The 26,357-nt window shown below is 38.4% G+C and overlaps 1 protein-coding gene across 3 annotated transcripts; it reads left to right on the plus strand.

The window, feature by feature from the left end:
- On the plus strand, nucleotides 1-26,357 carry tnfaip2a (tumor necrosis factor, alpha-induced protein 2a). 3 transcript variants are annotated; one of them, XM_005160467.6, is made up of 14 exons: nucleotides 1-112; nucleotides 5,646-5,690; nucleotides 7,712-7,894; nucleotides 8,044-8,196; nucleotides 8,282-8,915; nucleotides 18,387-18,501; nucleotides 18,663-18,785; nucleotides 18,876-18,970; nucleotides 19,072-19,164; nucleotides 19,414-19,540; nucleotides 22,953-23,078; nucleotides 24,044-24,199; nucleotides 24,772-24,893; nucleotides 25,702-26,357. In XM_005160467.6, exons 1-14 carry the CDS (start codon nucleotides 88-90, stop codon nucleotides 25,853-25,855), a joined length of 2,151 nt encoding a protein of 716 aa, XP_005160524.2. In that variant the 5' UTR covers nucleotides 1-87; the 3' UTR covers nucleotides 25,856-26,357.

Consider the following 26,357-nt stretch of genomic DNA (forward strand, 5'->3'; position numbering starts at 1 on the left):
ACAGACTCTGTGGGACAAACACAAGCGAATGCTCAAAGAGTCCGCTCGGTCCAGACACACTCGGACTACGCTATACATTTTAGCATAATGGCTCTTAGAAAAGTACGGGAAGGTAAGCGACCTATAGCATGCCATACACTAACTTACTTAGCAAACAATGTGTTTTGATTTTGAATGTAAATGGACGTGGATTCAAGCTTTTGTTGGAGCTATGACTTGGCTATTCTTGCAGTCAGTTGGTAACTTAGCTTATTTATACAGAATACAGCCTAATGTTGGTTATATCTGCTATATTTGCATTTCGTGACTTATGCTAAGTCATCGCAAGAGAGAACGCTGCCTGTGGGTTTCCACAAGCTAACGTTGACTAATTAACGGGCGGTCCGGTTGTCTGAAATGTCATTACAGTAACGTTAGTCTGTCTAAGGTGAAACTGCGAGAGAGCAATCAAATTTGGACGATAATTTCCATGTCTCATACCGTGTATTGTATTCGAATATTTTGTTTTGTAGTTTGACCAAGTTTAATTTATGGCCCTTTTATTCCGTTTTAGAAAATAGCCTAATCTAACGCGATACTCATATCAGCGGTTACGTCATGGCATTAACGTTACGTCTTCATCGTAATTCTCCTAGCGGGACATATCGAAGTACGTTAACAGATTTAATAATAACAAAACAACATAAAACAATGATGCGCTTAACAGGGATGTGCTGTAATGGCGATAATCGATGATAAAAGAATGTTCGGGGTTCGGAACCGCTTGAGCCCGTTATGAGACATTTTGCCTGATAATGGTAAAGAAGACTAGAAGGCTGAATATCAGACTAAACTCCTTGCAGAAAATATTCAAGTTTTTTCCATCTGGCACGCTGGATACACGTCCACAGTGTGCGTGGACTGTGCAGGCACCTCCCCTGATATGGGCTGCGTGCGCGGACTCATCTTTCCTTTCAGACTCCAACAAAAACGCCATTCGATTGCTTTGCGGTGATTCTGGTGTTGTATCGAAGTCTGACTGCTCTCCCATGAAAAACGACGAAGCTACTATCAAATTAATTTAGTAAAATTACTTTATAGAGTAAGATTTGACATCAGCGTGGTTTATTTGTGACCTGTATTTGCATGCAGGGGAGTACATTTAAATCATCTTGCACCATTTATAAGACTTGTGTACTTTAATGTTGTTGTATAAGAAGTTTAAAAGCAAGAAGCTTTTTTGAATGTTCAACATTAAAGGTTCTCATTTTAAACTACAATTTAAAAGCTTTAAGAGAATATTTAGTTTACAGATAGAGCTTTATTTTGCTTGTGCTACTAATGTATGTTCCCCATTTCTTTGTCTTTCTTTCTTTCTTTCTTTAAATGGCCTTTAAGTTAACTTAACTAATATTTATATTAATTAATATATAATATTAATATAGAACTAAATACATATTTTTCTTTGGAAATGGAATTTAATTTACATTTAACCTTATAAATGACCAGGTTAAAAAAGCAGGGGACAATCAAATTCCTCAAAGCAACAAAAGAAGACAAGTCAGTTAAGCAGTACACAATTTTCATATTTAAGAGAGAGAGAGACAGAGAGAGAGAGTGTGTTGTTGCTCATTCAAATGATAATCAATCACAACCAAGGTTGATGCACCTAATGCCGAGTTTATACTGCATGATTTTCAAAGTAGTTGTGTCACGGATGTTTTCGCACTGTATGACTATATGGGTTAGCGTTTTGTCGGTACTGTGTTTACACTGAAGCATGGATCGGGGGGTTTACACTGCATGACTGTATATTAGGCAGAATCGCTGCCAACTTTGTCCAAATTAAATCTCACAACCAAAGAAATGTGAGAAGTGACATGGAAACAACGCAAGGTCACGTAATATATCTTTCGCTATTGACTAATAAAAAAGAAGCTTTAGCTTTAGAAATTGTACTTATTTTGCTCAGCTGGAGAAGAGAATTAGCCATTTCTATTCAATTTTTTTTTTACTTTTCGACTCTTTTGTGATATTACTCAGATGACACGTCAAACAGACACAGTGCTTCTGCCAAATTTACACTAGTTTTTCCTCCATTTCTTGGGTCCAAATAAACGGAAAATGAGTGCTTTTGACTTTTCCCCCAACTAGGGTTGGGTCAATCGACTATGCCATCGTCCATTGTCAATGGGCGATAGACATCACAATGCTGAGCCAGCATCGCGATTCCCCGCCCCTTTCACAAATCTGCTAGCGAAAATCACACACTTAAAGGCTGATTTATATTTCTGCGTCAAACGCCGGCGTATGCTACGGCGCTGACGCATAGCCCTTCGCCGTGGCCGTCGGCGTCGCTGACGTGCACCTCTCAAAATATTTAATTACTACGTCGCAACGACGCGTAGCACAAGCTCTGTGATTGGTCGGCTTGGTAGCGCTAACGAGTCTGGGTGGGAGCCTGATAGAGCGATTGTTTACAAGTGTGGAGTCCCATGAAGAAGCTCCGGATGGAAAGTTTTGTTTTGTGTTTACCTCATAGTTAAAGTTTTTCCATGTCCACCGGTTCCTGCCTCAAAATGAGCGAGTTTGAGCCACTTGTACATCCCGGAAGTGTTCAGGAAAAGCAAAACAACTGCGAAGAAACTCGACACAGAGGAACATAAACATCTCACTGCTCACTAGCGTTTCGGAAGTGTTAATGCAGACCAACAGAGACAGCGCGCAGAAGTATAAATGCACAGCTACGCGCGTTGCATGCGCCGTGGATTACGCCGGTCACTTAACGCAGAAGTATAAACCAGGCTTAAGGGGGTCACACACCAGAAGCACCACTCGGCGACGTGCAGCGTCACGGCATGCATTTCAGAATCCTAATCATAGGTTTCGCCCAGCCACGACTCAGGACACTTTCATATTTCTGCTGCACCACAGAGCGCCATCTTAATAGTTTCATTTTAAATAGCATGTGAAAGTGTGCAATACTTTTAACTGTCATGCCCCTTAGGCCTGTTTTCACGAATACGTCTTTGTTTTAAAATGGCATTTTAGAACAAAAACGATCCACATCCACACTGGCGTTTCATCTAGCATTTCTGATCAGTCCTCGGTCCACACTATACGGGTACCACTTGCTGAAAAAGGCACATCACGTGACCAAACACAGAGACACACACACACTGTCATGCGCTCGTCTGAGCTTATAACGACACATTTCACTCTGCCTATCCATGCCAGAGTCCTGCGCAAAAAAGGGATTGACAGGTAGTAATTTGTGTGTAACTTATCTTTATTTATTAATGATTTGGTTATGGGTAAAACAAAGACCATGTGGGTCAGGTAGTTGAAATGGTAGGCTACAAATAATTAATGAATTAATTGTTTATAAATTATACTGATGCTTTTGATGATGATGCCATCGTCCATCACAATGTTTCACATTAGACATTGTATGATGCCAATTTGGTCGCCATTGCCCAACCCCCCGCTGGCCTGCAGGTACCCATACTAGTGGATGCTGCTGTAGGTGTAGGTGATCGCAGATGTTATTTTCAATCAGAACACATTTCACACATCATGATTTGTATTTAGCTTGCCAAATATCTCACGGGTGTCGGCGACTCACCTGCAATTTCTCTCAGATCGTGTCTTTGATAGTTTACTCTGTGTGATTGTTACTCACATGAACGAGCACAGATTTGCCGGCGATTCAAGATTTTGTCGCCGATTTCACTAAATCTGTTGGGAGTCAAAATCGGGGCTAAAATCATGCAGTCTGAACTCGGCATAACTGAGTTGATAGTTGAAGTTCAAATAGCATAATTAAGTTGAAGGTGTGTTGAGATGCAGCTATAGTCAGATCATAACATGGTTGCAGTTCAGAACAAGTGATGATAGAACACTGATAGCAACAAGAGGAAACGTCATATACTTCATCTGTTTTAATCTAGTGCTAAATTAATTAATTTAGGAAAAACATGCATTTGGGAAGTTTTGTATGCATATTTGATATGTTAGCCAAATTGCAACTTGCTGGCTTGTATGCTAACTAACTGACACAAAATTGGGCATATTTCTACAAAAACAAATAAAAAAAATATTTGTGAACAAGGTGTAAATAAATGTAAAACAAATTCACGAGTTAAATATTGTTGCAGAAGATTTAAATAAAATATCAAAGTAAATATCGTACGTTTTAAATGAAACAATAAATACTTTTGTTCTGAAAATATAGTGAGAAAATACCCAATTTATAACCAATGTAAACATTACATCAGTCTACTCAAAAAGTTAAGCAAATTTACAACAGTAAAAATTGATAAATAAATAAATAAATTAAAAAAACATCACCTTGTTTGCATCGAGCAAACATAAAGCATGTTGTTTATAAGTCACATGTAGTTGTTCTTTACAAGTTTCTTGAGAGGAAGACCAGTCTATACTGTTTCAGGCTTTAGAGATGCTCTGCGATAGGTTATAATGTTCCCACCTGCACTGAACATCCTCTGAGAAGGGGCACTGGTTGCAGGAATACAGAGGGGTTTTTTGCAAGTTTTGCTGAGCCTGGGAAAGATTGGCGGTCAACTCGGCTTTGACTTTGTCTTCTTCTGATTGAATAACAGGTTGTAATGCTATTTTTCTTAATAAAATACAGTGGAAGTAAATGACTGAACACAGAAACTGTAAAGCCTAATTTAACCCAATGCATGAAGTTGTGGTCGTATTGCAGAAGCAAATACAAGCACCAGATGTGTCTAATATAAAATAATTTAATTATTCTATTTTTGTTTTTCCCGCTTTTAAATACCAATCATTTGATGCACTTTGCGCCACTCTCTGTATTATGCTGCCTGACTGCCTGTCTGGGTTTCAACTAGTTCCACTAATGAGGTCATTGGGCCGAGTACTTTCACTTTTCACTGCTACAGCTGCTCACCTCTGCTCATGTTCAAACCAAACTAAGATCAGCGCAGTTCAAACTAAGATCAGCGCGGTGTTTCCATGGCAGGTTTTTACGTCCTTCATACATGTTGAGAGATCGAGTTTATCGACTTGATAAGGGAATATGTCTTGACAATCCACACAGACGTGACTTAATAAAGCGTGAAGTCATGTAGGATTTTACTTGTTATATCAGTCTGAATATAAATCCCCTCGCCAGACAGCACTGGAAAGTGGACCAAAGCACGTTTGATGCAAAGATATTAATAAAAGAAAAATACACAACTGAAGACACTTAAATGCTTGTATTTGTTGTATTTTTTTGTTTTTGTTGTATTGCATTGGGTTAAATTGGGCTGTCCAGTCTTTGTGTTTAGTCCGTCACTACAATGATTGAAACCAAGGCAGTCAGGCAGAGTAATACAGAGAGTGGAGCAAAAGTGCATTTGTGCAATTATAATGTATCTTATTATAACGTATCTAATATTTTAGATAGAATCTAAAATATCGAGAGACCTCGATTTAATAAAAAATGTAATGGTCTTAAAACGTAAATTCGAAAAAAATCTAAAAAAAACGCCCAGCCCTATGGTTGACTTAACATGCTAACCTATATTTGGGGTGGTGTTGTAGGATAAAAATGATTAACTGAAAGCAATACATCACAAAGTCCTCATATTGATAGTTGTTTTTACATATTTTCATATTAACATTGCTCTCCGAAGTGTGGACGAGGTCTGAAAGTGTGTTATCCACATATCGCTACAAAGGTATTTCAAAGGTCTTTTTTTAAATTCTTGTTTTCCTCACAGAGCTCTGACACTCCTTGTGTTCTTCTTTCGTGTTTTGCTTTGCTTTGTTTGTCTGTTGTTTGACACTGCCCATCTTGTTACTGCTTATTTAAATATCCCCCGCACTTGTCCTGCATCCAGATTTTGCTCCAACCCTAATCAAACATAGCTGATCCAAATTATTGATGTGTTCATGACTCTTTTAAACACCACAATTATTTTGATCAGCTGAATTGAGCATGAGACCTATGCTTGACATTTTATCTATGGGTGTTTTCAGTTCATTGCCAGATCATGACTGTATTTCTCTTGTGTTTGCTGCTTGCAGTCCTGTTGTTCAGTCTTGTCCATGTGCCGTTGTTTTTTCTCAACAGGGAACATTTTGTAAATTTTATTTATCAATAAAAAGTAGTCATCACTGCACTTGTATCCTTGACCTATCCATACAACAAAATCTGACAGAACAAAGTGGCAAACAAGAACTAAAATCAGCTAAAATTCTGCATCTTCCTCTTCACATCTCCCAAACCATGGGGCTTTGTGAGAGATCAGATGATTTGAAAAGTCTGGCATCGGTTTCTAAATCAGACAAAGGCTGATGTTATGGATTTGGTCTGTGACTTTCACATGCTGGGGGGATGATCTGAATTATTAGTCACCATGGATCTCAAAAAAGGTTTTACTTGCTGGACATCAGTGTCTGTGACATGGGAAAGCAGGGGAATTTGCCATTCTGGGAACATAACACAGACCTCCTGCAATGACTGCAGGTTAAGCGCCCCCTGCTGGTCTCACTAACACCATTTCCGGCAGCAACCTAGCTTTCTCGTGTGGTCTCCTATCTAGGTGCTGACCAGTCGCAGACCTGCTTAGTTTTAGGGGGCGACCATGTGAGAGTTGCAGAGAGCTAGCTGCCAGCCGAGTGGCTGCAACCTTTCTGGTAACTCCTGTTATCTCATGATGTGTCTGCTACAGGGAATTTATCTCCACAGTTGCAACCCTCTGAGCACAGCCTAGTGTAAATTCAAACCTCTGAGTGCAACACAGTGATAGATATAGTGCAGTACAGTACCTATTACATTCTCTAAATGCATTCAGCTCCAACTCCAACTCCACCCATGCACTCTTCTCAGTCAGATTTGCCCAAGTTCCTTCCTCTTGCAGTCATATTTTTCCTGAACCAAGCAGATTCCAACAAAACAGGAACAATCAAGGCATAGCCAGCTGGAGTTTTTTTAATAACTGTGATGGTTTTTAAACATTTTTCTAATGTTTCAATATAAATAAAATTCTGGGCACATTAGAAAGGCTGCTTGTGTGATGATATTCTACATTAAAGATTCAAAACTAGTCAGCGCTCAGCAGTATAGTTGCTTATAGCTTTGAAAGTTTTCACTTTTGAAAGTAAAATGTTTCAACTGTTCTGTCAGTTGATTGATAATTTCTGCATGGTTCAGTGCCCAATAAAGCACTCAGTGAAGAGTATGAAACAGTGATCATTGTAGACAATCACAGACATTTCTAATTGGCCAGAAATGGCTGTAAAAATCAGCCCTATTCCTAACATTAGCTGTGTAAAAAGAGAAAAATTCATTCATCTTATTTCTACCATGCCATACATATACTGTATCCATCCATCCATCCATCCATCCATCCATCTATATTTAGTTGTAGTTGCTCACATTATTCTGGCTGAAGCAGTCTGTTTGTTATTGTTGTTGTTGTCTGCAAGAATGTTCAGCCTATATTATATAGACTATAGATTGCAACTATATAGTTATAGAGATTTTGTTTATTTGATGATGTTATTTGTGTTTATTTTTTTTTTTAAATCGACTATATAGAAAAATATCGATTGCAATTTAGAAATATATTATGATATCAATTTTGGCCATATCGCCCAGCCCTAAATTAGAGTCAAATTCCAGCAACCACTAACAACTGTTAAACTTAACCTTACCCTAAACAATAACCTCAACCTTATCTCTGATTCCTTTCAGAAAAAGACCTTGAAAAAGGTGAAGAAATCCAAGGTGATGAACACGGAGCTGAAGAAAATCCTGAAGCACAATATGAAAAACAGAACCATAAATTCAAAATCCCAAAAAATATTAAAATGAAAAACCTTATCACAAGCAAAAAGAATTCGAAATCTGAAGCTGTCTTCAGACCAGAAGTTGTAGGTAAATGTATAAGTTTAGTTTTTTATTTTATTTTTAATCATATCATGATTTTCCTTTAGCACCCTTATATATGTGACCATTCTTTTACTCTGTATTTGACATGATTAAATTAGATGTTTGTTTCATTCGATTTCTTAATTACATTTCAGATGTGGACTTTGAGGCCATTGAATGCATAGCAGACTCCCCTGAAGATCCTGAAGAGAAAAGTCAGAAAAGCAAAATTAAAATAGCCAATAAAATAAAATTGCCCGACTTCATGAAACGCCAGAAGAATTCAAAATACCCCGAAGCTCCCTCAGGTATAGTACACACTTGAGAATTACCAGAAGCTGAAGATTCATTTGGCAGATTAATATAACAGAATAACTTTCTCACATCCAACAGTGAGCCTAGACTTCAATGGGAACCTTGAACAAAACCGTTTGGCTGATGCACAGCAGCTGCTGGTAAAAGCTGAAGAACGTCTCTTCGGTTCAAATAATTTAGGCAGGACAGAAGATGAAGAGGACAAGCTCCTGAGAGACTCAGAGATATTCAGGGAGCGACTAAAGTTTGCCATTCTTGACTCTTTCAATGAGGAAAATCAGGAGACACTTAAGAGTGCGTTGATTTCAATACTTCAAGAGGAGGCACAGGACAGACGTTGGGCAGAAGTTTCTGAAAACCAGCGTCCAATATGGAGGCCCACAGAGTGCAGACAAAAAATCCATGATCCACTGCTTAAGACTTTAGTGGAGACACGATTGAAAAATGCAGATGGACAGGAGAATAAAGCAGACAAGCTGTCCACTTCCTTAAAGAGAGAGGTGTGCCGAACAGGCAAACAAGTACAAAAAGACCTGCTGATTGTGGTCCGAAATCTAAAGGAGTGTTATCCAGCAGACTTTGACATCTGCAGAACATATGCTCAACTTTACCATCAGACCTTCTCCGCCAGACTGCAAGAGCTTACCAGGTCCAGTATTGAGTTTGAGGATTGCGCCTATATACTGAGCTGGATAAAGATCTACTACCCAAAGTAAGATTGATGTCTTAAAAGCACATTCATTTACATGTCAGCTATCTATTTGAGCTGTGGGGATAAATTGTTTGAGAAATCAATTCTGCTTCATAAATTCTGAGATGCTCAAAATGCATCGCTACTCTCTCTCTTTAATTGATGCTTTATCAAAGAGGGTTTTTGATTATGGGTTTTTGAAAATGACCATAAATGCATTGTATATCACAGCTCTAAGTCAGGGGTGCATGGCCTACCCTGTTCCTGGAGAGCCACCTTTCTGCAGATTTCAGTTGCTACCCATATCAAACACACCTGAACCAATTAATTAGGACCTGAACACCAAGTGGTAATTACAGGCAGGTGTGTTTGATATGGGTTGCAACTGAAATCTGCAGAAAGGTGGCTCTCCAGGAACACGGTTGGCCACCCTTGCTCTAAGTAAAGGAAAACATTCAGCTGAGGTTTAAATATAAAAGTGCACAGTGTTTAAAACGATTGACTCTAAACAAAAAATAGACTTGGAGTCGATTATATGATTTTGGTCTTGAGTTTAAGGGCCCTATCATACACCTGGCGCAATACGGTGCAAGATGTGTATGGCGCGATGTGTTGCTATTTTCAGACCAGTGCAACCCTAATTTTCACATTTAATAAAAATTTTAAAATAAAGCTTTTATAAAATTATAAGGAAAAATATTTATATTTAAATATGTAATAACTAAAATACAGATATGAAATCACATGCATGCATCACTCAAAGGCAACTCAAAGAGTAAAAATAAATCTTTGAAGTTAATTTTAAAGGCATCCAATCATGGAAAAATTCTAATGTTCAGAAGGATACTATTCCAGAGCCTTGAGGCCACAACACAGAAAAAGCTTGATCACCTTTTGACTTGCAGCAAGACCGAGGGACAGACAAAATAATCATGGGACCTTAACAGGCCTATAAGCTGTATGTGGCCTAATAAGTTTCAGATATAGACCGGGGCAGAATTGTGCAATGCTTTATATGTGAAAGAAGGATTTTAAAATCAACTCTGAGTTTTATAGGAAACCAGTGCAATGAGGCAAGGACAGGGGAGATTTGATCTCTGATTTTAGTTCCTGTTATTAATCAGGTGGCTGCATTCTGAACCAACTGTAACTGAGACAGCGTTGACTGAAGTAGACCAATGTACAAAAAGTTGCAGTAGTCTAACCGAAAAGAAATTGAAGCATGAGATACAATTTCTAAATATTTTTTTAGAAAAAACGGGTTAACTGTTGCCACCAATCTAAGTTGGAAAAAGCTGATCTTCAAAAATGCATTTACATGCTTGTCAAACTGCAGAATTGGATCAAAAATAACTCCCAAGAGTATTGGCGTGCTTGTAAAGATTGTCGTTTAGGAATCCTAGCAGAGTTGGTCGCAGCAGGACCTATTAAGAGCACTTCAGTTTTATTTTCATTTAGTTGCCGAGAGTTATTGGTCGTCCAGGTATTAATGTCAGTTAGGCATAAGAAAAGGTGTTCTAAAGATAAATCTTTTCCTAGTTGGATAAGAATATGTAGTTGAAGGTCATCGGCATAGCTGTAATAGTTTATGTTATGTTTGAGCTTAAAGGAAGCATATAAAGAGAAAATAAAAGAGGGCCAAGAATAGATCCTTGTGGAACACCACTATGAATGAGTTTAGGTGGTGAAGTAAAGAATCCAATATTTACAGAAATCTCCCCTTTAGATATGAGGAGAACCACTGTAAGGCAAGGCCCTGAACCCCAACAACACACTCAAGTTGTTTCAATTAAATGTCATGATCTACGGTATCAAAAGAAAAACTTAGGTCTAAAAGTATCAAAATTGCAGATGGCTCACAATCCATGGAGAGTAAACTTTAATTCTGCGACTCAGTAGTGCAGACTCAGTACTTTGTTTTGGTCTAAAACCAGATTAAAGTGGGTCTAAAATGTAAAAAATATCCAGATATGAAGTCAACTGTGAAACTGCAATTTTTTCTAAAACCTTTGAGATAAATGAGTTGATAAATAGGCCTGTAGAAGTCAGGCACAGCGGGATCAACATAAGGCCTCCTTAATAGGGGATGTACAACAGCATGTCTGAACACTGAAAAAAACCCTGTTTATTAAAGAGCTGTTTATTACAGCTAAGAGCTGATTGTATATAAAACTTCTTTAAATAGACGGAAAGGCAGTGCATCTAAAGAACAAAAGGTCAGTTTCATCTGGGTAATTATTCTGAGTAGCTGAGAAGAAGATACTGTCAGGGTTTTGCCCTTTGTCATTTTAGCTTTTCCTGTAATGCTTTTTTTTGTCCACTAGATGTCGTCATTTAGTAGTTTTCTATTTGGTATCCGTAATCATTGTCATTGATTTCACATGTGCCTTGTTTAGTTTCTTGTATTTAAGTAGCCTCAGTTTCATCTGTACTTTGCTCAGTTATTGTGGATTCAAGCCTGTCCACCACTGTGAGTTACTTTTTGTAAAGCCTCTTAATTATAACTCTAAGCTCTTTAATGACTTATATCTTTTGTGTTTGTTGAGTTCAACTGTTCAGGTGTTTTTTGCCTACTTTTTGAGTTTTGTATTTTTGGATATTGGAGGACTCTGTTTTTTGCCTCTCTTTACTTTTATCACTTATTGAAGATTTTTTGTCAATAATAAATTTCCACTGAGAAGCAAGTTGCCTTTCTTCGTCTGGGTTCTTCATCTCCCAGTAGCTCAGTAGGGAAGTCATTCACCTCTCATGCCAGAGACCCGGGTTCTATCCCCGATCCTGACAGAATAACTGAGCCAACAACATGGAGCCAGAATGCCCCAGTTCTCAGGAGCTACTTGCCACAGTGGCTCAACATGGGTCAACCGTCCAACGCCATGAGAATGTCCTAGTACAGCAAGAGGCCCTGATGGCCAAACACTCTCAGGTACTTTCTGAACTAATGACTACTGTTCGCCAACTTTTTGACAGATTGCCAACCTGCACAACTCCAGCCTCCATTACCACCCCAGCACCTATGTCAGAATCTCGAGCACCCTCTCCCATGATGGAACCTCGTCTACCTCCACCACGACACTTTTCAGGTGATCCTAGTGCGTGTGATGGTTTCCTAACCCAATGTTCTCTCACCTTTGAATTGCAGCCTTCATCTTTTCCATCAGATCGGGCCCAAATTGCCTATGTGATCACACTGTTGTCCGGTAAGGCCCTTTCCTGGGCCACTGCAGTATGGAAGGCTAAATCACCCTTTTGCTCAAGCTACATGGCGTTTGAACAGGAGTTTAAGCGAGTCTTTGACCATCCCCTTAGTGACCGGCAAGCCTCTAAAAAACTCCTCACCCTTCGACAAGGGACTGGCAGTGTGGCAGAATATGCTATTCAATTTCGAACAGTGGCTGCAGGGAGTGGCTGGAATGATGAAGCTCTTATGGTCTGCTTTCAGAACGGGTTATCTGAGATTATTCAAGATGATTTTGCTACCAGGGAACCTGCCCTAGATCTCGAGTCCCTAATAGACCAAGCAATTAAACTGGATAATCGACTGAGGGAGAGACATCTTTATCGCGCCACTGTTTCCACCGAAGGGTTCACTCCAACCTCCTCTTCCCCAGTACTGTTACACCAAGACAATCCCGAGCCAATGCAGTTGGGCAGAACTCGCCTTTCTCCTACGGAGAGGGACCGCCGCATGAGAGAGCGGTGTTGCCTCTATTGTGGTCTGTCTGATCATTTTCGCTCCACCTGTCCCCAGCTTTCGGGAAACGCTCAGTCCCGTACAGGAAGGGAAGGACTGTAACGGGAGTTACCTACAGCACCTCACCTTCCAAATGTGGTTTGTTCCTCCCCATCACCCTCACTTGGGCAGACCAAAGATCCCAACTTCAAGCCTTTATTGACTCTGGTGCTGCAGGAAACTTCATGGACATCACCCTGGCAAAAGACCTCAATATTCCCATTGACTCTCTTCCAGAACCACTGTCAGTCACAGCACTGGATGGCAGACCATTAGCTCCAGGAGAGGTTACTCACCTTACTTCTCACTTGTCTCTTTCCATCTACCAACATGAAGAGAAGCTCTGTTTCCACCTCATACAGTCACCTGAGTTTCCAGTTATCCTCGGACATCGCTGGCTTTTGCAGCATAACCCCCACATTGACTGGGTAAGTGGAACCCTTCTGGACTGGAGTCCTACCTGTCAAAACACCTGTTTGAATCTGAAACATCTGAACCCCATTTTCGAGTCTCGAGAACCCGTGGATCTGTCCCAAGTTCCAGCCCAGTACCACCACCTCAAAGCTGTCTTTAGCAAGAAGAGAGCTACCTCCTTACCGCCCCACCGTCCATATGATTGCGCCATCGAGCTACTTCCAGACTCCTGCCCCCCAAGAGGCAGTATTTTTTCCTTGTCCCTTCCTGAGCGTACTGCCATGGAAAGTTATATCGAGGAATCCCTCGCAGCAGGAATCATCCGACAATCCACCTCTCCTGCAGGCGCAGGGTTTTTCTTTGTTGGAAAAAAGGATGGTGGTCTGCGCCCATGCATAGATTACAGGGGGCTTAATAAAATCACCATCCGCAACCGCTATCCCTTGCCACTCATGTCCACTGCTTTTGAGATCCTACAAGAGGCTTCTATTTTCACTAAACTTGATCTGCGCAATGCTTACCACCTTGTGCGCATCAAACAGGGAGATGAGTGGAAGACCGCTTTCAACACGCCCACAGGGCACTATGAATATCTAGTGATGCCCTTTGGTCTTACCAATGCTCCTGCAGTGTTTCAAGCCCTCATCAATGATGTTCTTCGAGACATGCTGAATAAGTTTGTATTTGTCTACCTAGATGACATCCTTATTTTCTCAAGCTCCCTCCAAGAACATATATTTCACGTCCGCAAGGTCCTCCAACGTCTTCTTAACAACCACCTATATGTTAAACCCGAGAAATGCCAGTTCCATGTAACCCAAGTCAAATTCCTTGGATTTATCATCAAGCCCGGACAAATCCAGATGGATCCGCAAAAGATCCAAGCTATGGTGGACTGGCCTTCCCCCTCATCGGTCAAAGAGGTGCAACGATTCCTTGGTTTTGCCAATTTTTATAGGAAATTCATTCTGAATTTCAGTACTGTGGCAGCCCCATTATCCGCCCTCACCAAGGAGAATGGTGCTGGGTTTCATTGGGGACCCGAAGCTGAAGAGGCTTTTATCAAGCTAAAAAAGCGCTTCACATCAGCCCCTATCCTCCTCATTCCGAACCCTGACAAACCTTTCATGGTGGAGGTTGATGCTTCCGATGTGGGCATTGGAGCAGTGTTGTCTCAGAGAGGTGAGGATAACAAACTTCACCCATGCGCATTCCTCTCTCATCGTTTAACTCCCACTGAGAGAAACTACCACGTGGGTGATAGGGAGTTACTGGCAGTGAAGCTAGCTCTCGAGGAATGGAGACACTGGCTTGAGGGAGCCAAACACCCCTTTCAAGTTCTCACTGACCATAAAAATCTTGAATATGTTCAGCAGGCGAAGCGACTCAACCCCCGACAAGCCAGGTGGTCCTTATTTTTCAACCGTTTTCATTTTACTCTCACCTACCGCCCTGGTTCAAAAAACCTAAAACCAGACGCCTTGTCCCGAGCATATGCAAAATCCATTATTGAAGACTGCAAGAAATCTATTGTCCCCAGCTCTAAGATCATTGCCCCCATTAGGTGGGATCTGGAGGGTCTTGTAAGGAAAGCCCAAACTAAAGATCCCGACCCAGGTGGAGGTCCTACTGACAGTCTGTATGTCCCCAAAGTTGTTCGCTCCAAAGTCCTCCAATGGGGACATTCATCACAACTTACTTGCCACCCAGGGTCTGTCCGCACTCTCGAGTTTCTGCAGAGACGGTTCTGGTGGCCAACCATTAAAAGAGATGTCACCATGTACGTCAAAGCATGCCCCACCTGCAACCAGAACAAAAGTTCCCATTGTGCACCTCAGGGACTTCTGCATCCACTTTCCATACCCCACAGGCCCTGGTCACATATATCCATGGACTTTATCACAGGACTTCCTTCATCCCAGGGAAACACCACTATATTAGTCATCGTGGACAGATTTTCCAAAGCTGCAAGATTCATTCCCCTGTCCAAACTCCCCACTGCTAAAGAGACAGCTGAATTAGTCATCAACCATGTGTTTCGAGTCTTTGGTATTCCCCTGGATGTTGTCTCTGATCGAGGACCTCAATTCTCCTCCAGATTCTGGCAAGCCTTTTGTCAATCCATAGGGGCCACTGCAAGTCTATCTTCAGGTTTCCACCCTGAGTCGAATGGTCAAACTGAGAGACTTAATCAGGACCTTGAGACCACACTGAGATGTATGGCTGCTAATAACCCTACTGCATGGTCTCGCTTCATCATATGGGCCGAATATGCGCATAACACCCTCCGTTCTTCGGCAACTGGTATGTCCCCTTTCGAGTGCCAATTTGGTTTTCCCCCGCCACTATTTCCTGAACAGGAAGTTGAAGTTGCAGTTCCCTCAGCTCTCCAGTTCGTTAGACGCTGTCGTCAAACCTGGAGAAAGGCCCGTCTTAAGCTCCTCAAGGTTTCTCAACAATACAAACATCAGGCTAACCGCAGACGCAGGCCAGCTCCAACTCTTCGTCCTGGCCAAAGAGTTTGGCTGTCAACCAGGAATATTCCCCTTCGAGTGGATTCAAGAAAACTTTCCCAAAAGTTCATCGGCCCTTTTAAAATTGCCAGGAAAGTAAACCCAGTCACTTATAAACTATACTTACCCAAATCCTTAAAAATAAACCCTACCTTTCATGTTTCATTACTTAAACCAGTTCTTTCTTCTCCTTTCTCTGTGACAGAAAAACCTCCCCCTCCTCGTTCTTTTGGAGGCCAACCAGTCTACACAGTCCGCCGGATTGTGGATGTACGCCAAGTTCGTAGAACCCGGCAGTATCTTGTAGACTGGGAAGGTTACGGCCCTGAGGAGCGTTCCTGGGTTCCTGCCAAGGACATTTTGGACCCTAAGTTAATTCAAGACTTTCACAAGTCCCACAAGTCAAGTCCCTAGGCAAGAACGTCAGGAGCCGTTCCTAGAGGGGGGGGCCCTGTCAGGGTTTTGCCCTTTGTCATTTTAGCTTTTCCTGTAATGCTTTTTTTTGTCCACTAGATGTCGTCATTTAGTAGTTTTCTATTTGGTATCCGTAATCATTGTCATTGATTTCACATGTGCCTTGTTTAGTTTCTTGTATTTAAGTAGCCTCAGTTTCATCTGTACTTTGCTCAGTTATTGTGGATTCAAGCCTGTCAACCACTGTGAGTTACTTTTTGTAAAGCCTCTTAATTATAACTCTAAGCTCTTTAATGACTTATATCTTTTGTGTTTGTTGAGTTCAACTGTTCAGGTGTTTTTTGCCTACTTTTTGAGTTTTGTATTTTTGGATATTGGAGGACTCTGTTTTTTGCCTCTCTTTACTTTTATCACTTATTGAAGATTTTTTTGTCAATAATAAATTTCCACTGAGAAGCAAGTTGCCTTTCTTCGTCTGGGTTCTTCATCTCCCAGTAGCTCAGTAGGGAAGTCATTCACCTCTCATGCCAGAGACCCGGGTTCTATCCCCGATCCTGACAGATACAGGCTGAAAACTTGTTAAAATGCTGGATGGAGGGACCAAATTAGAGTTATCCATGTCAGCAGGATAGAGGTTTGATGTAATATCTTGTTTTTTTCTGGGCAAAAAAATGTATGGACGTCTCCAGATTGACAACAGGAACTGAGCAAACAATTGGGTTAAGAACTGAATTTATGGTTTTAAAAAGACTTTTGTCTTGATATGCATTTAAGCAATCTTTTAAAATCTGGTAGGAAACCTGAAGTCCTTCCTTTTTCTGTGCTCAGCCCTTCTGCACTCTTGCCTGAGAGTACAGGTAGATGAATTTAACCAAGGCTGAGGATTGGAACTGACCCTTGACCTCTTATATTTAAGAGAAGCAACTTTATTTAAAGCAAAATGACAAGTTAAACATTTCAGCAAGTTTTTAGTAGCCATACAAGATGGCAAAGAAGCATTAGCATTTGAAAGAAATTTGGAATAAGAATTAGAAAACTCAAGAGCATTATTTGCATGGCAACTGTGAGAAAGATTGATTATATGGAATAACAGGTAAAAAAAAGGAAAATAATCAGAAATAAGAATCCAAAAATGTCCTGGATATGCACAGAAAAACCATAAGTCAAAACAAGATCTAGAGTATAGCATTGATTATGATTGGGGCTGGAAACAGTCTGCACTAAATTTTATGAATCTAAAAGGCTCATGAAGTTTTTAACCAATCACCTAAAACCAACATTCTGTCACAACGATACACCAAATCAGACAGGAACTCAGAAAATTCATTAATGAAGGGTGTACTACTTTAGGAGGTCTATAGACCAGTACACAGACAAAGCGCCATTTAGATCAGTCTGTAGTATATGTGCTTCAAAACGAAACAGGCCATCAACATGCTGAAATCTACATTTCAAAGTGCTTTTAAAAACTGTGCTACCACCAAGTCAATTATGCTTTGGAGTACTGAAAAATGAACAGTCAGAAGGAGATAACTTGACAAGAGATGACATTTCTGCGTGTTTCAACCAAGTCTCTGTCAAAAATAAACCTTAAAGTTCATTTTCACAACAGTCCCACTTTACCGATTTAAATGCATTTCGGAGTTCGCGATTCGCCGGTGTTTGTCGTTGATATGGACACCATCAACTGTTCCTACACAGACGGGAGGTGGTAAATTTTTAAATAATTTAACTTTGCCACTGTGTTGATTAATACTGAAAGTGTGTTGTTGTTATTTCTTATTACTTTAGCAATATACTGGGGTTTAACTGCATTGTTTTAATGCACTCCTGCATTGGGCTCACACATATACTCTGTACTCTAGCTACTTCAACAATGTTTATAAGCTGTGGTGGGCATTTCTTTTTGTCTCATGCGAACACAGTTGACCAATCACAGCAGACTTGGTCATTAGACTAATCATCGCAGATTGACATCATGCAAAGTAGGGGTTTGGAAAAATAAATAGCTGAACAAATAATATACGAGTCAGGATAGTTAATTAAGAATAAATGCATGTTATAAGACAATGAAAGTTTTATTTTTTTTGTCTTGGCTGTTGTTGGAAACCCCCAAAACCAAAATATGACCTTTTATAATGCATAATAGTAGCTTTTTAATGATTATTTTAGGCATGAGGGGTATTTGTAAGGAATTGGATGCAAGCAGAGTACTGCTGTTTCATAAAGCATAAAGCACCATCTGCTGTTAAAAAACTAAACTCAGAATCCATTCAAAAGAGAATAGCGATGCATTTTGATAGAATTATTGTAAATTTCTTAAATGATTTTTTTTCTTAGCTCTATATTATCTTTATTATAAACATTCAGTATTTTCTGACACTGTTTATGAATATTAATGTTCTTTTTTCATCTTAGAGATGTACTGAAGCACAAAGAACTGGAGCAGCACATCAACAGTTCATTACTTGGACCGCTGTTACCTGAGGAACATCTTAAAAGATTAGAGGATCAGTACTTCTCATGCAAGGAGGTAATTTTATCAAAGTCATTACCAAATAGTTTTATCAATAGTCAACCTCAAATGCATTTAACACCATAGTGCTCACTTGTGTTGGCATTGTGAGATGATCTTATTATTAGATCTTATCTTCTACAGTGACATGTTGTGGTTTAATGATTTGTTCTAATTAGAATGAAGTCAGAAATTGGTTATCCAATGCTTTTGATAAAGAAGTGGATAAATGGAGTGATGGCTTTGAACCTGAGCTCATTGAAGGATGCTACTTTGGTAACCTTGCTGTCGATGTTTTGCCGGTAAGCTATGGGCTCTGTTGACATGCTATGCAGTATGTATTAAAAATATACAGCAGCATTTCATAAAATGTAAATGTTTTTGCTTCCAAGCTTATTGAAGGAACTGTGAAAGAGGTCAATGCACTTTTGGAATGTGAAAGTAAATCCTGGAGTCTTCTATGTCTACTGGATAGCTCTCTACTGAGGTAGGTAATATTTATATTACTAATTTTACAAATTCTTCTTATTTCATTACATTAAAATAGTAAGGCTGATGGTATTTTTTCCCCATTTTCTCCAATGGCAGCTACGGGACAAGTCTGAAAGAACTTGTCAAAAGAAAACAAGAAAACATTCCTAAAATTCTCAGGGATAGCTTGGTGAATATTTACGTTTTTAAGTGAGTTTCACTGACTTTCTATACAGCAAATTTTTTTTTCATATATATCATATTCATATTATCATCATATTCACATTATTATTTACTTTAAAACAAGTATAAATGACATGCAGTGGATTGTTGACAATACATTGCTGATTTTTGGATTATGTATAATTGAAATAAATGTTTTGATGTAAACTAGCAATCCTCTATCAGTATTTGGGTAATACTAAATTGTGTCTACAACTATTTTTCTTTTTTTCTAAGGAATTATGTACAAAAAGTCGAAAATTTTTTCTCAGAGGACACTAGAACGACTCGGATGTCTATATTAATGGATCTCAGAAACATCTGTCACACATATTTCCTCAGTCGAATTCACAAGGAACTGAAGGTTAGTGAAGAATGCAAATCATTGAAAGCAACTTATTTACCTGCAGATAGTATTTACTACCTCAATTTTATGCTACTGTAAATAACAATGAATGTGTTTAGTTTATCCAGTTATGTAGAGGTCATTATTTGACACTACAGCAAGGTAATAAACTTATTTAAACTATTTAAAGTATTTTCTATATCAACATTCTTTAATCAGTGGTTAGAAAGTTAAACATTTGTTTGAAATGTGTTGACATGTTTTAGCTTTGCAAGCTCAGATCAACATACAACAATAAAATTAGGCTCTTCCAGTCCTTAACTTAAAAGGTATTAATAATAATAATAATGATAATACCTTTTATTTTTAGGCGCCTTTCAAAGCACTCAAGGACACTTTACAGCAGATCGCAAGCACATCATAAAAATGCAAGCAGCAAAAATAACAATCAGCATAATATCAAACCAGCAAATCAATAAAAGCTATCCTAAACAAAAACGTTGTAATCTGAGATTTAAAATTGGAAATAGAGTCCATCTGGCGAATGCACAAGGCAAGTAATTCCATAACTTTGGTGCTGTACAAGTAAAAGCCCTGCCACTAAATGACTTCATCTTAAAGTTAGGGACATATAACAGTTCAGCAGAAGATGATCTCAGTGAGTACAACTGAAGAAGATCAGAAAGATAGTGAGGGGCCAGGTTATGAAGAGATTTGTATGTAAAGAGGAGGATTTTGTATTGTATACGATAGTGAACAGGGAGCCAGTGCAGGTGAAAGAGAATTGGAGTTATGGGATCAGAAGTATGTGAGCGGGTAACTATCCTAGCCGCTGAATTCTGAATTAACTGTAGTCTATGAAGTTGTTTATCACGAATGCCAGGTAGAAGCGAGTTACAGTAATCAATCCGTGATGTAAACAAAATAAAATGTATAAAAATGTTAAGGAGCCGTATGTAAATATATTAATTTGAACAATTCATGTTTACAGTACATTAAGTTACAGAACTAAACTTCACACAGATGAGGAATGTAATCAGTATCCCAAATAAACCACTAAATTGAAAAATTTTGTCAATAAGCTGTTGAAATATTAAACACCGTAACTAAAACACTATTTATTTTGGATAGTGCACAACATAGGCCTGTTTTGCTTACAGGCGTTCCTCATAGATGGTTCCCTCGAGGTGAGGAGGGGTATCTTAACTATATCTGACCTCTATGTTAATAGTTGTTTAAAGGATTGTTCAGCCAAAATGACAATTGTCATTATTTACTCACCCTCCCTTTGTCTGGTGAATGCACGGGGAGATATACTGAAGATTTACTTGTCTTCCATAATTTTTTTTGTTCTTACTATGGATGTCAATGGCAAACATTTGTTTTAGAATATCTTGTTTTGTGTCATACAGAAAGAAGGAATTCAGAAGAACATTTAGAACCACTTAAGTCTGAGTAAATTAAAATTTTGGGAGAACTATCACTTTAAGGATCTAATTGACTTTCTAAAATTATGTTAAAAAATGAAAGATAAAAGCAATGGCACGACATAGACTGAATATTTTTCATATTACAAGGAGTTTTTGTTCCAACCGACATCTCGAAATTATATATTAGAAACGGCTACTTGCAGCTGAACAACAGGATAAACTGACAATGTTTACCTCAGGTACACCTCATGTGCTTTATTCAGTGTCAAATGCTAACAATGTGAATTTGAATGTCATTTTAAATGACATTTATTACTACTGAAAGCAGCAGCAGATAGTTCACCACAGATCTCATGGTTTCCGCTACATTTATTCTTCCATGGCGGGGCGCCACGCCAAAATAGATCCCGCCACGGCTACATTACAGCTTTTTATTCAAAACATTCAGACATTCAGTCAGTTTTTTTTTTTTAATAGCAGGTGATAATCGCACCAAAACATATTAAAAGGTAAGTGAATTATAACAGAGCAAACTTTTCTGTAACCGTAGTAGAGCTGTGCATCATTTGTTTAACCCTTTAAGGTTACGTGCTGACTGACTGACTGGCTGACTGACAGGACTGACGTATAACTGTTTCATTTCCCTTCAAAATGCATTAATACTGCTCTGCAGGTCTATTGGAGACATTCATAAACATTCCTAGCAAATCTAATAAATGTTGGAGATATACTTGTTATATAAAAGCACTAAATCGCACTTCAGCAGCGTTTATTTGAGAGCGCACAAGAAGATCTGCGCTTGAGCAGCGTATATTTGAGGGCGTGCAAGAAGTTTTGTGCACGAGCAGAGGAAATCGGCACGCAAGCTAAGAGATTCGGATGCTGTAGGCTATTACATAGGCTGAATGCGATCTCGACTTGTAATACTTTGCTCATGACATTTGTCATTGATATACCACCACAGGTAGTTGGTAGATCTGTTTAAAAAAGGCCTAAAATCCTAGAGGAAACACTAGATCTTAAAAATAAAACAAACTGTTTGAAACTGAATTTTGAAACTGTGACTCAAAACCAACACATATCAGAGATACAGCATCTACATTTAATAATGTTAAAGCGGTTTGATATGTATTAATTAGATTACAAATTTGTGAGTGTTGTATTAATGTATTAATTAGATTCATCATTTTGAGAGTGAGTGGGTATTCTTTGCTTCTATATGGATGTATTAAAATTTCTGTCGCGTTTCGTCTGGTACAAACTGCCATTTTGCTCATCACTGCAAATCTCCTCACATAGCATGTTGTTAGGACACAGGGTTACAATGTAACCTGCTCACCTAACTAATTAATAACCTCATGTGGAACTCTGAATCTGTGTCTCATTTCGGAGTCAGCTTCTGTTCACCGGAGGTCGCATTTCAGTCATGGGTGCATGCCTTGATTGCCTTTCTGAATAAATGAATGAAATGCATCATTGGTTTTCATTGAGCCAGTTAAAGTAAACAAAACAAAGACACTTTCCTGCACGTAGCGCACATATTTAAAGCTGAATATAGCATGTTTCTTAAATATCTGCAAACATATTATGGTATTTTTTTATGCTTTAGAAGAATTAAAAACGTACATACATCAGCTTTAAACCATAAATGCCATTTTTATTCATTAATTTTATATCATTATTGCTTTGAGACTTTAATTACCAAACAAGACAGAAAAAATGGTCCATGTTTGTTATGTAATCCCACTGAAGATGACAGGAAATTCTATCTGTAACCTGTGCTCTGAGGATTTCCTGTTGCATTTGTATGTATTGTGTTTCTCAGAAAAGTGCATTGCACATTAAGCATATGTCAAAACAAATTATATGATCAAAAAAGAATTATGTTTCAGAACCAACACAAATGTCCTACTGTCATTGGATGAATTACATGATGCACTTTGCTTCCTTATTTATTATATACAAGATAAAAAACACATGTTTTTGTTTCTTCGATACAGCCAGTGTACCGAAAGCTGTGGACTCAAACCTGGTTTGCTGGAAACTCTGAGGTTGTAGAGGAGCTGGTGAAGGCCATTGAAAAAATCAGTAATGATTTCAAAGATCTGAAGCCTGCCTGCAGAGAGGTCAGAATCACTTTTGCAACTGATATTATTTTTCTGACACTTAAAAGGACAATGTATTTGTTGTAATGATTAAGATGAAACCAGGGTGGACATTTCTGCAAGACAATGATCTAAAACACAGCCAAGGAAACTCTCAAATGGTTTCAGAGAAAAAAAATCAAGACGTAGAATGGCCCAGCCAATCACCTGACTTGTGATTTTAATACAAAGTAAGATCAGATTTGATAGACGAGACCCACCGAGCATTATGATTTTTACACTCTGTTGAATTCTGTAAAAATAATCCCACCTGAACAATTCATATGAGAGGCGTTTTTAAGCTACCCACCAAAAAAGCCTTTTATATAAAGTATTAAATATGTTTCAGTAGTTCAGTACTTTATCCTTGTGTCATTTCATTGTTACTATTAATATTCTATTTTTTTTTTGTTTTGTTTTATTTATATGTTTGTATAATCTGGTTTAGTTATATGTCAACAGCTCCTTTAGAAATATTATTTCCAGGAAAACATGACGTGTCCAAAACTTATTTCCCTTGCTGTATATATGTGTGGTTTATAGAGGCAAGGGTAAATGCTTAGTATAGAAAGCCTTTGTGACTCATGTTAAAAAATGACAATTTTGCAAAAAAAATAATAATTATGAAATAAGATAAATACATAAATACCATGGTTCTTGCTGTTTTGAAAAATATACACTCTAAAAATGCTGGGTCGTATACCTCAAACACTGGGTCAAATACGGACAAACCCAATAGTTATAACATAAATTTAACTAGGTTCAAAACACTAGATTAAAACAACCCAGCATTTCTTTAGAGTTAATGAATTAGCCTTATTTTAAAAGGCTGATTTCAAAATCTCTACTGGCATTTTTATTGTGAATCTTACACTGGTCTCTGCAATGCCAATCCTTTTATCACACTGATTTAATAAACAGTTCTGTGTGTGCATGTGATTGTTCAGGAACTGCTGGCTGAGCTGCATGTAGAAGTAATGGTTGAGTATGTGAGGCGAATGATGAAGAGAAAACTGAAACTGAAAGACAAGGAAAAGCAAGAAGCGGCTGCTGAGTTCATGTCCCAAGACAGCAATGAAATATGCTCTGTTTTCGTCAAATTGGTGAGATCACATCCAGACCCACACGTTTATGTACAGTAAATGACCAAATACAAACATGCACAATGGTACTTATTCACAGGGGAGATTTAATAAGAGGAAGGAGTAATTCCTGTAAGTCCTGGATAATAGTGAGGTGGCCTGGTGGATGACGCATACTGTTCAATACTTGGCTCTTGCTTACAAACGCAATCCAACACCTTTTTTAGGTTAAGGAAAGCTGCTGGAAAATTATTTTTTGGAACCATCAGTTCTCTAAATTGTTACTTTACATTTCTAAGTGCACATTTGCTCAAACAGTCAAAATTACAAAAGTTAATATCTTCAGTGGTATAGGTAGTAAAAACGTTTGGAAACTTTTGACATTACTGACCACGGTCAAGTTCATCTATTCCCAAACCCAAAATCTTCTCAAAATCTAGAAGATTGTAAAGGCATTCGTGTTCATTAAAATGTATTTGATCAATATAATAAAAAAAGAATATATTCATTAAAGTCAGTGAGTGTTTGTGGTTAGGAGTTGATGTAAAGAGGCTTTGGAGATTTTCTGAATTTAATACAATTCTCTTCTCCAGGGATCTAAAGAGGACTGGCTCTCTAAAATACTGCCCAAATTATCAGAGATTCTGAAACTACAGGATCCTGGAAGTTTGCAAATCGAGATTGCTACTCTGGCAAGGGATTATCCTGACATTAGGTGAGTCTGTTTGTAGTACTAACGGTACATTCACACAACAATCTTGTACTTAAAGTAGTTTTTGCCTCAAATGTTTTAAAAGTTGTGTCAAAGTGATCCGTATTCACATGGATCTGATTTTCTCACAAATGCATTCAGGCAGATTTTCTCACAAATGCATTCAGGCAGATTTTCTCACAAATGCATTCAGACAGATTTTCTTACAAATGCATTCAGACAGATTTTTTCATAAATGCACTTGGGCCACTTTCCCCAAGACAGCTATGTCAATTTACTTTACTCTGCCGGGGAAACCCTGAAACCAGTGCTAACTACAGCTGACAAAAAATAGCATACATTTTTTATTTAATAATTTTTTTACAAATCATAAAAGTTAAAAAATAACAACAGCACATTTAAATTAAGAATTACTCAGAATTACTTCACAAACAATAGCATTTAAATTTGTCAATATATGATGGGAATGAAATATGGTGTCATTACTTGAAAATATTTTGCGTTTTGATACATATATTGTTTTTTATAAAATCGTAACTAAAAGATCCACTTTGACTCAAATTTAAAGAATTAAAAGTTTAATTTCTATTGAGATTTATGTGGATTTTTTTGTATTTAGTTCAGTACTTTTCAGACTAAGTAATTGACAATAATTTAAATTCACATGTAATTAGTAATTCATTTATTTTTTGAGGTAACTTAACCAACACTTCCTAAATGCAGCCATGTTTTCCTAAGAGGCAAAAAATTCATAGCTATACATCTTATTTTTAAACTTTAACTTTTTGTCTTTGCTGTCATACGTTTCTAGTGAGCAGCATGTTCTTGCACTCCTGAACCTGAAGGCCAACATTTCAAGCTCAGATCTGCGTAGAATTAAAGGATGCTTGACTGACAACAGGAGCCCACAGGAGTCCTCCACTGCTTTCTTCTCTAAAGTACTCGTCAAGCGAAAAATTATCTGAAAAGCACATTACACCTTCAGCTAATGTTATGCAGATGTGATCAGTATTATATTAAGAAAACTCTGAACACTTGAGTCCTAAAATAGCTTCTCTAAAGGACTCGTCAAACAGAGATTCCTCTGAACGTCATGTTACAATCTATAGCTATATTCTAACTATACATATAAATGATCAGTATTGTGTTGTTAGAGAAAACACTAAGATTTAGCTGTTATCAACCACATTTTACAACACATTGGAACATCACAAGTTGTTTAGGTGGATGCGAGCTTTCAGTAAAATCAGTTAAAAAAACCTGTAAAATGTGAAAATGTGTACCTGTAAGGTGCTTTAGCTTTATTTGAGTGCATGTTCAGGCTATGTTTCATGCTTAAAGCAGCTCTAGCAATGTATTTAAAAAGCAAAACAGAAAAATGTTTTAATGATTCCAGTTGAAAACTTGGATTTCACTGTAACTGTCTGGACGATACAGCTTTAAATAAACATTAAATACCAAGTTAAA

Source organism: Danio rerio, chromosome 20 (genome assembly GCF_049306965.1).
Source record: "Danio rerio strain Tuebingen ecotype United States chromosome 20, GRCz12tu, whole genome shotgun sequence".
Classification (NCBI taxonomy): domain Eukaryota; kingdom Metazoa; phylum Chordata; class Actinopteri; order Cypriniformes; family Danionidae; genus Danio; species Danio rerio.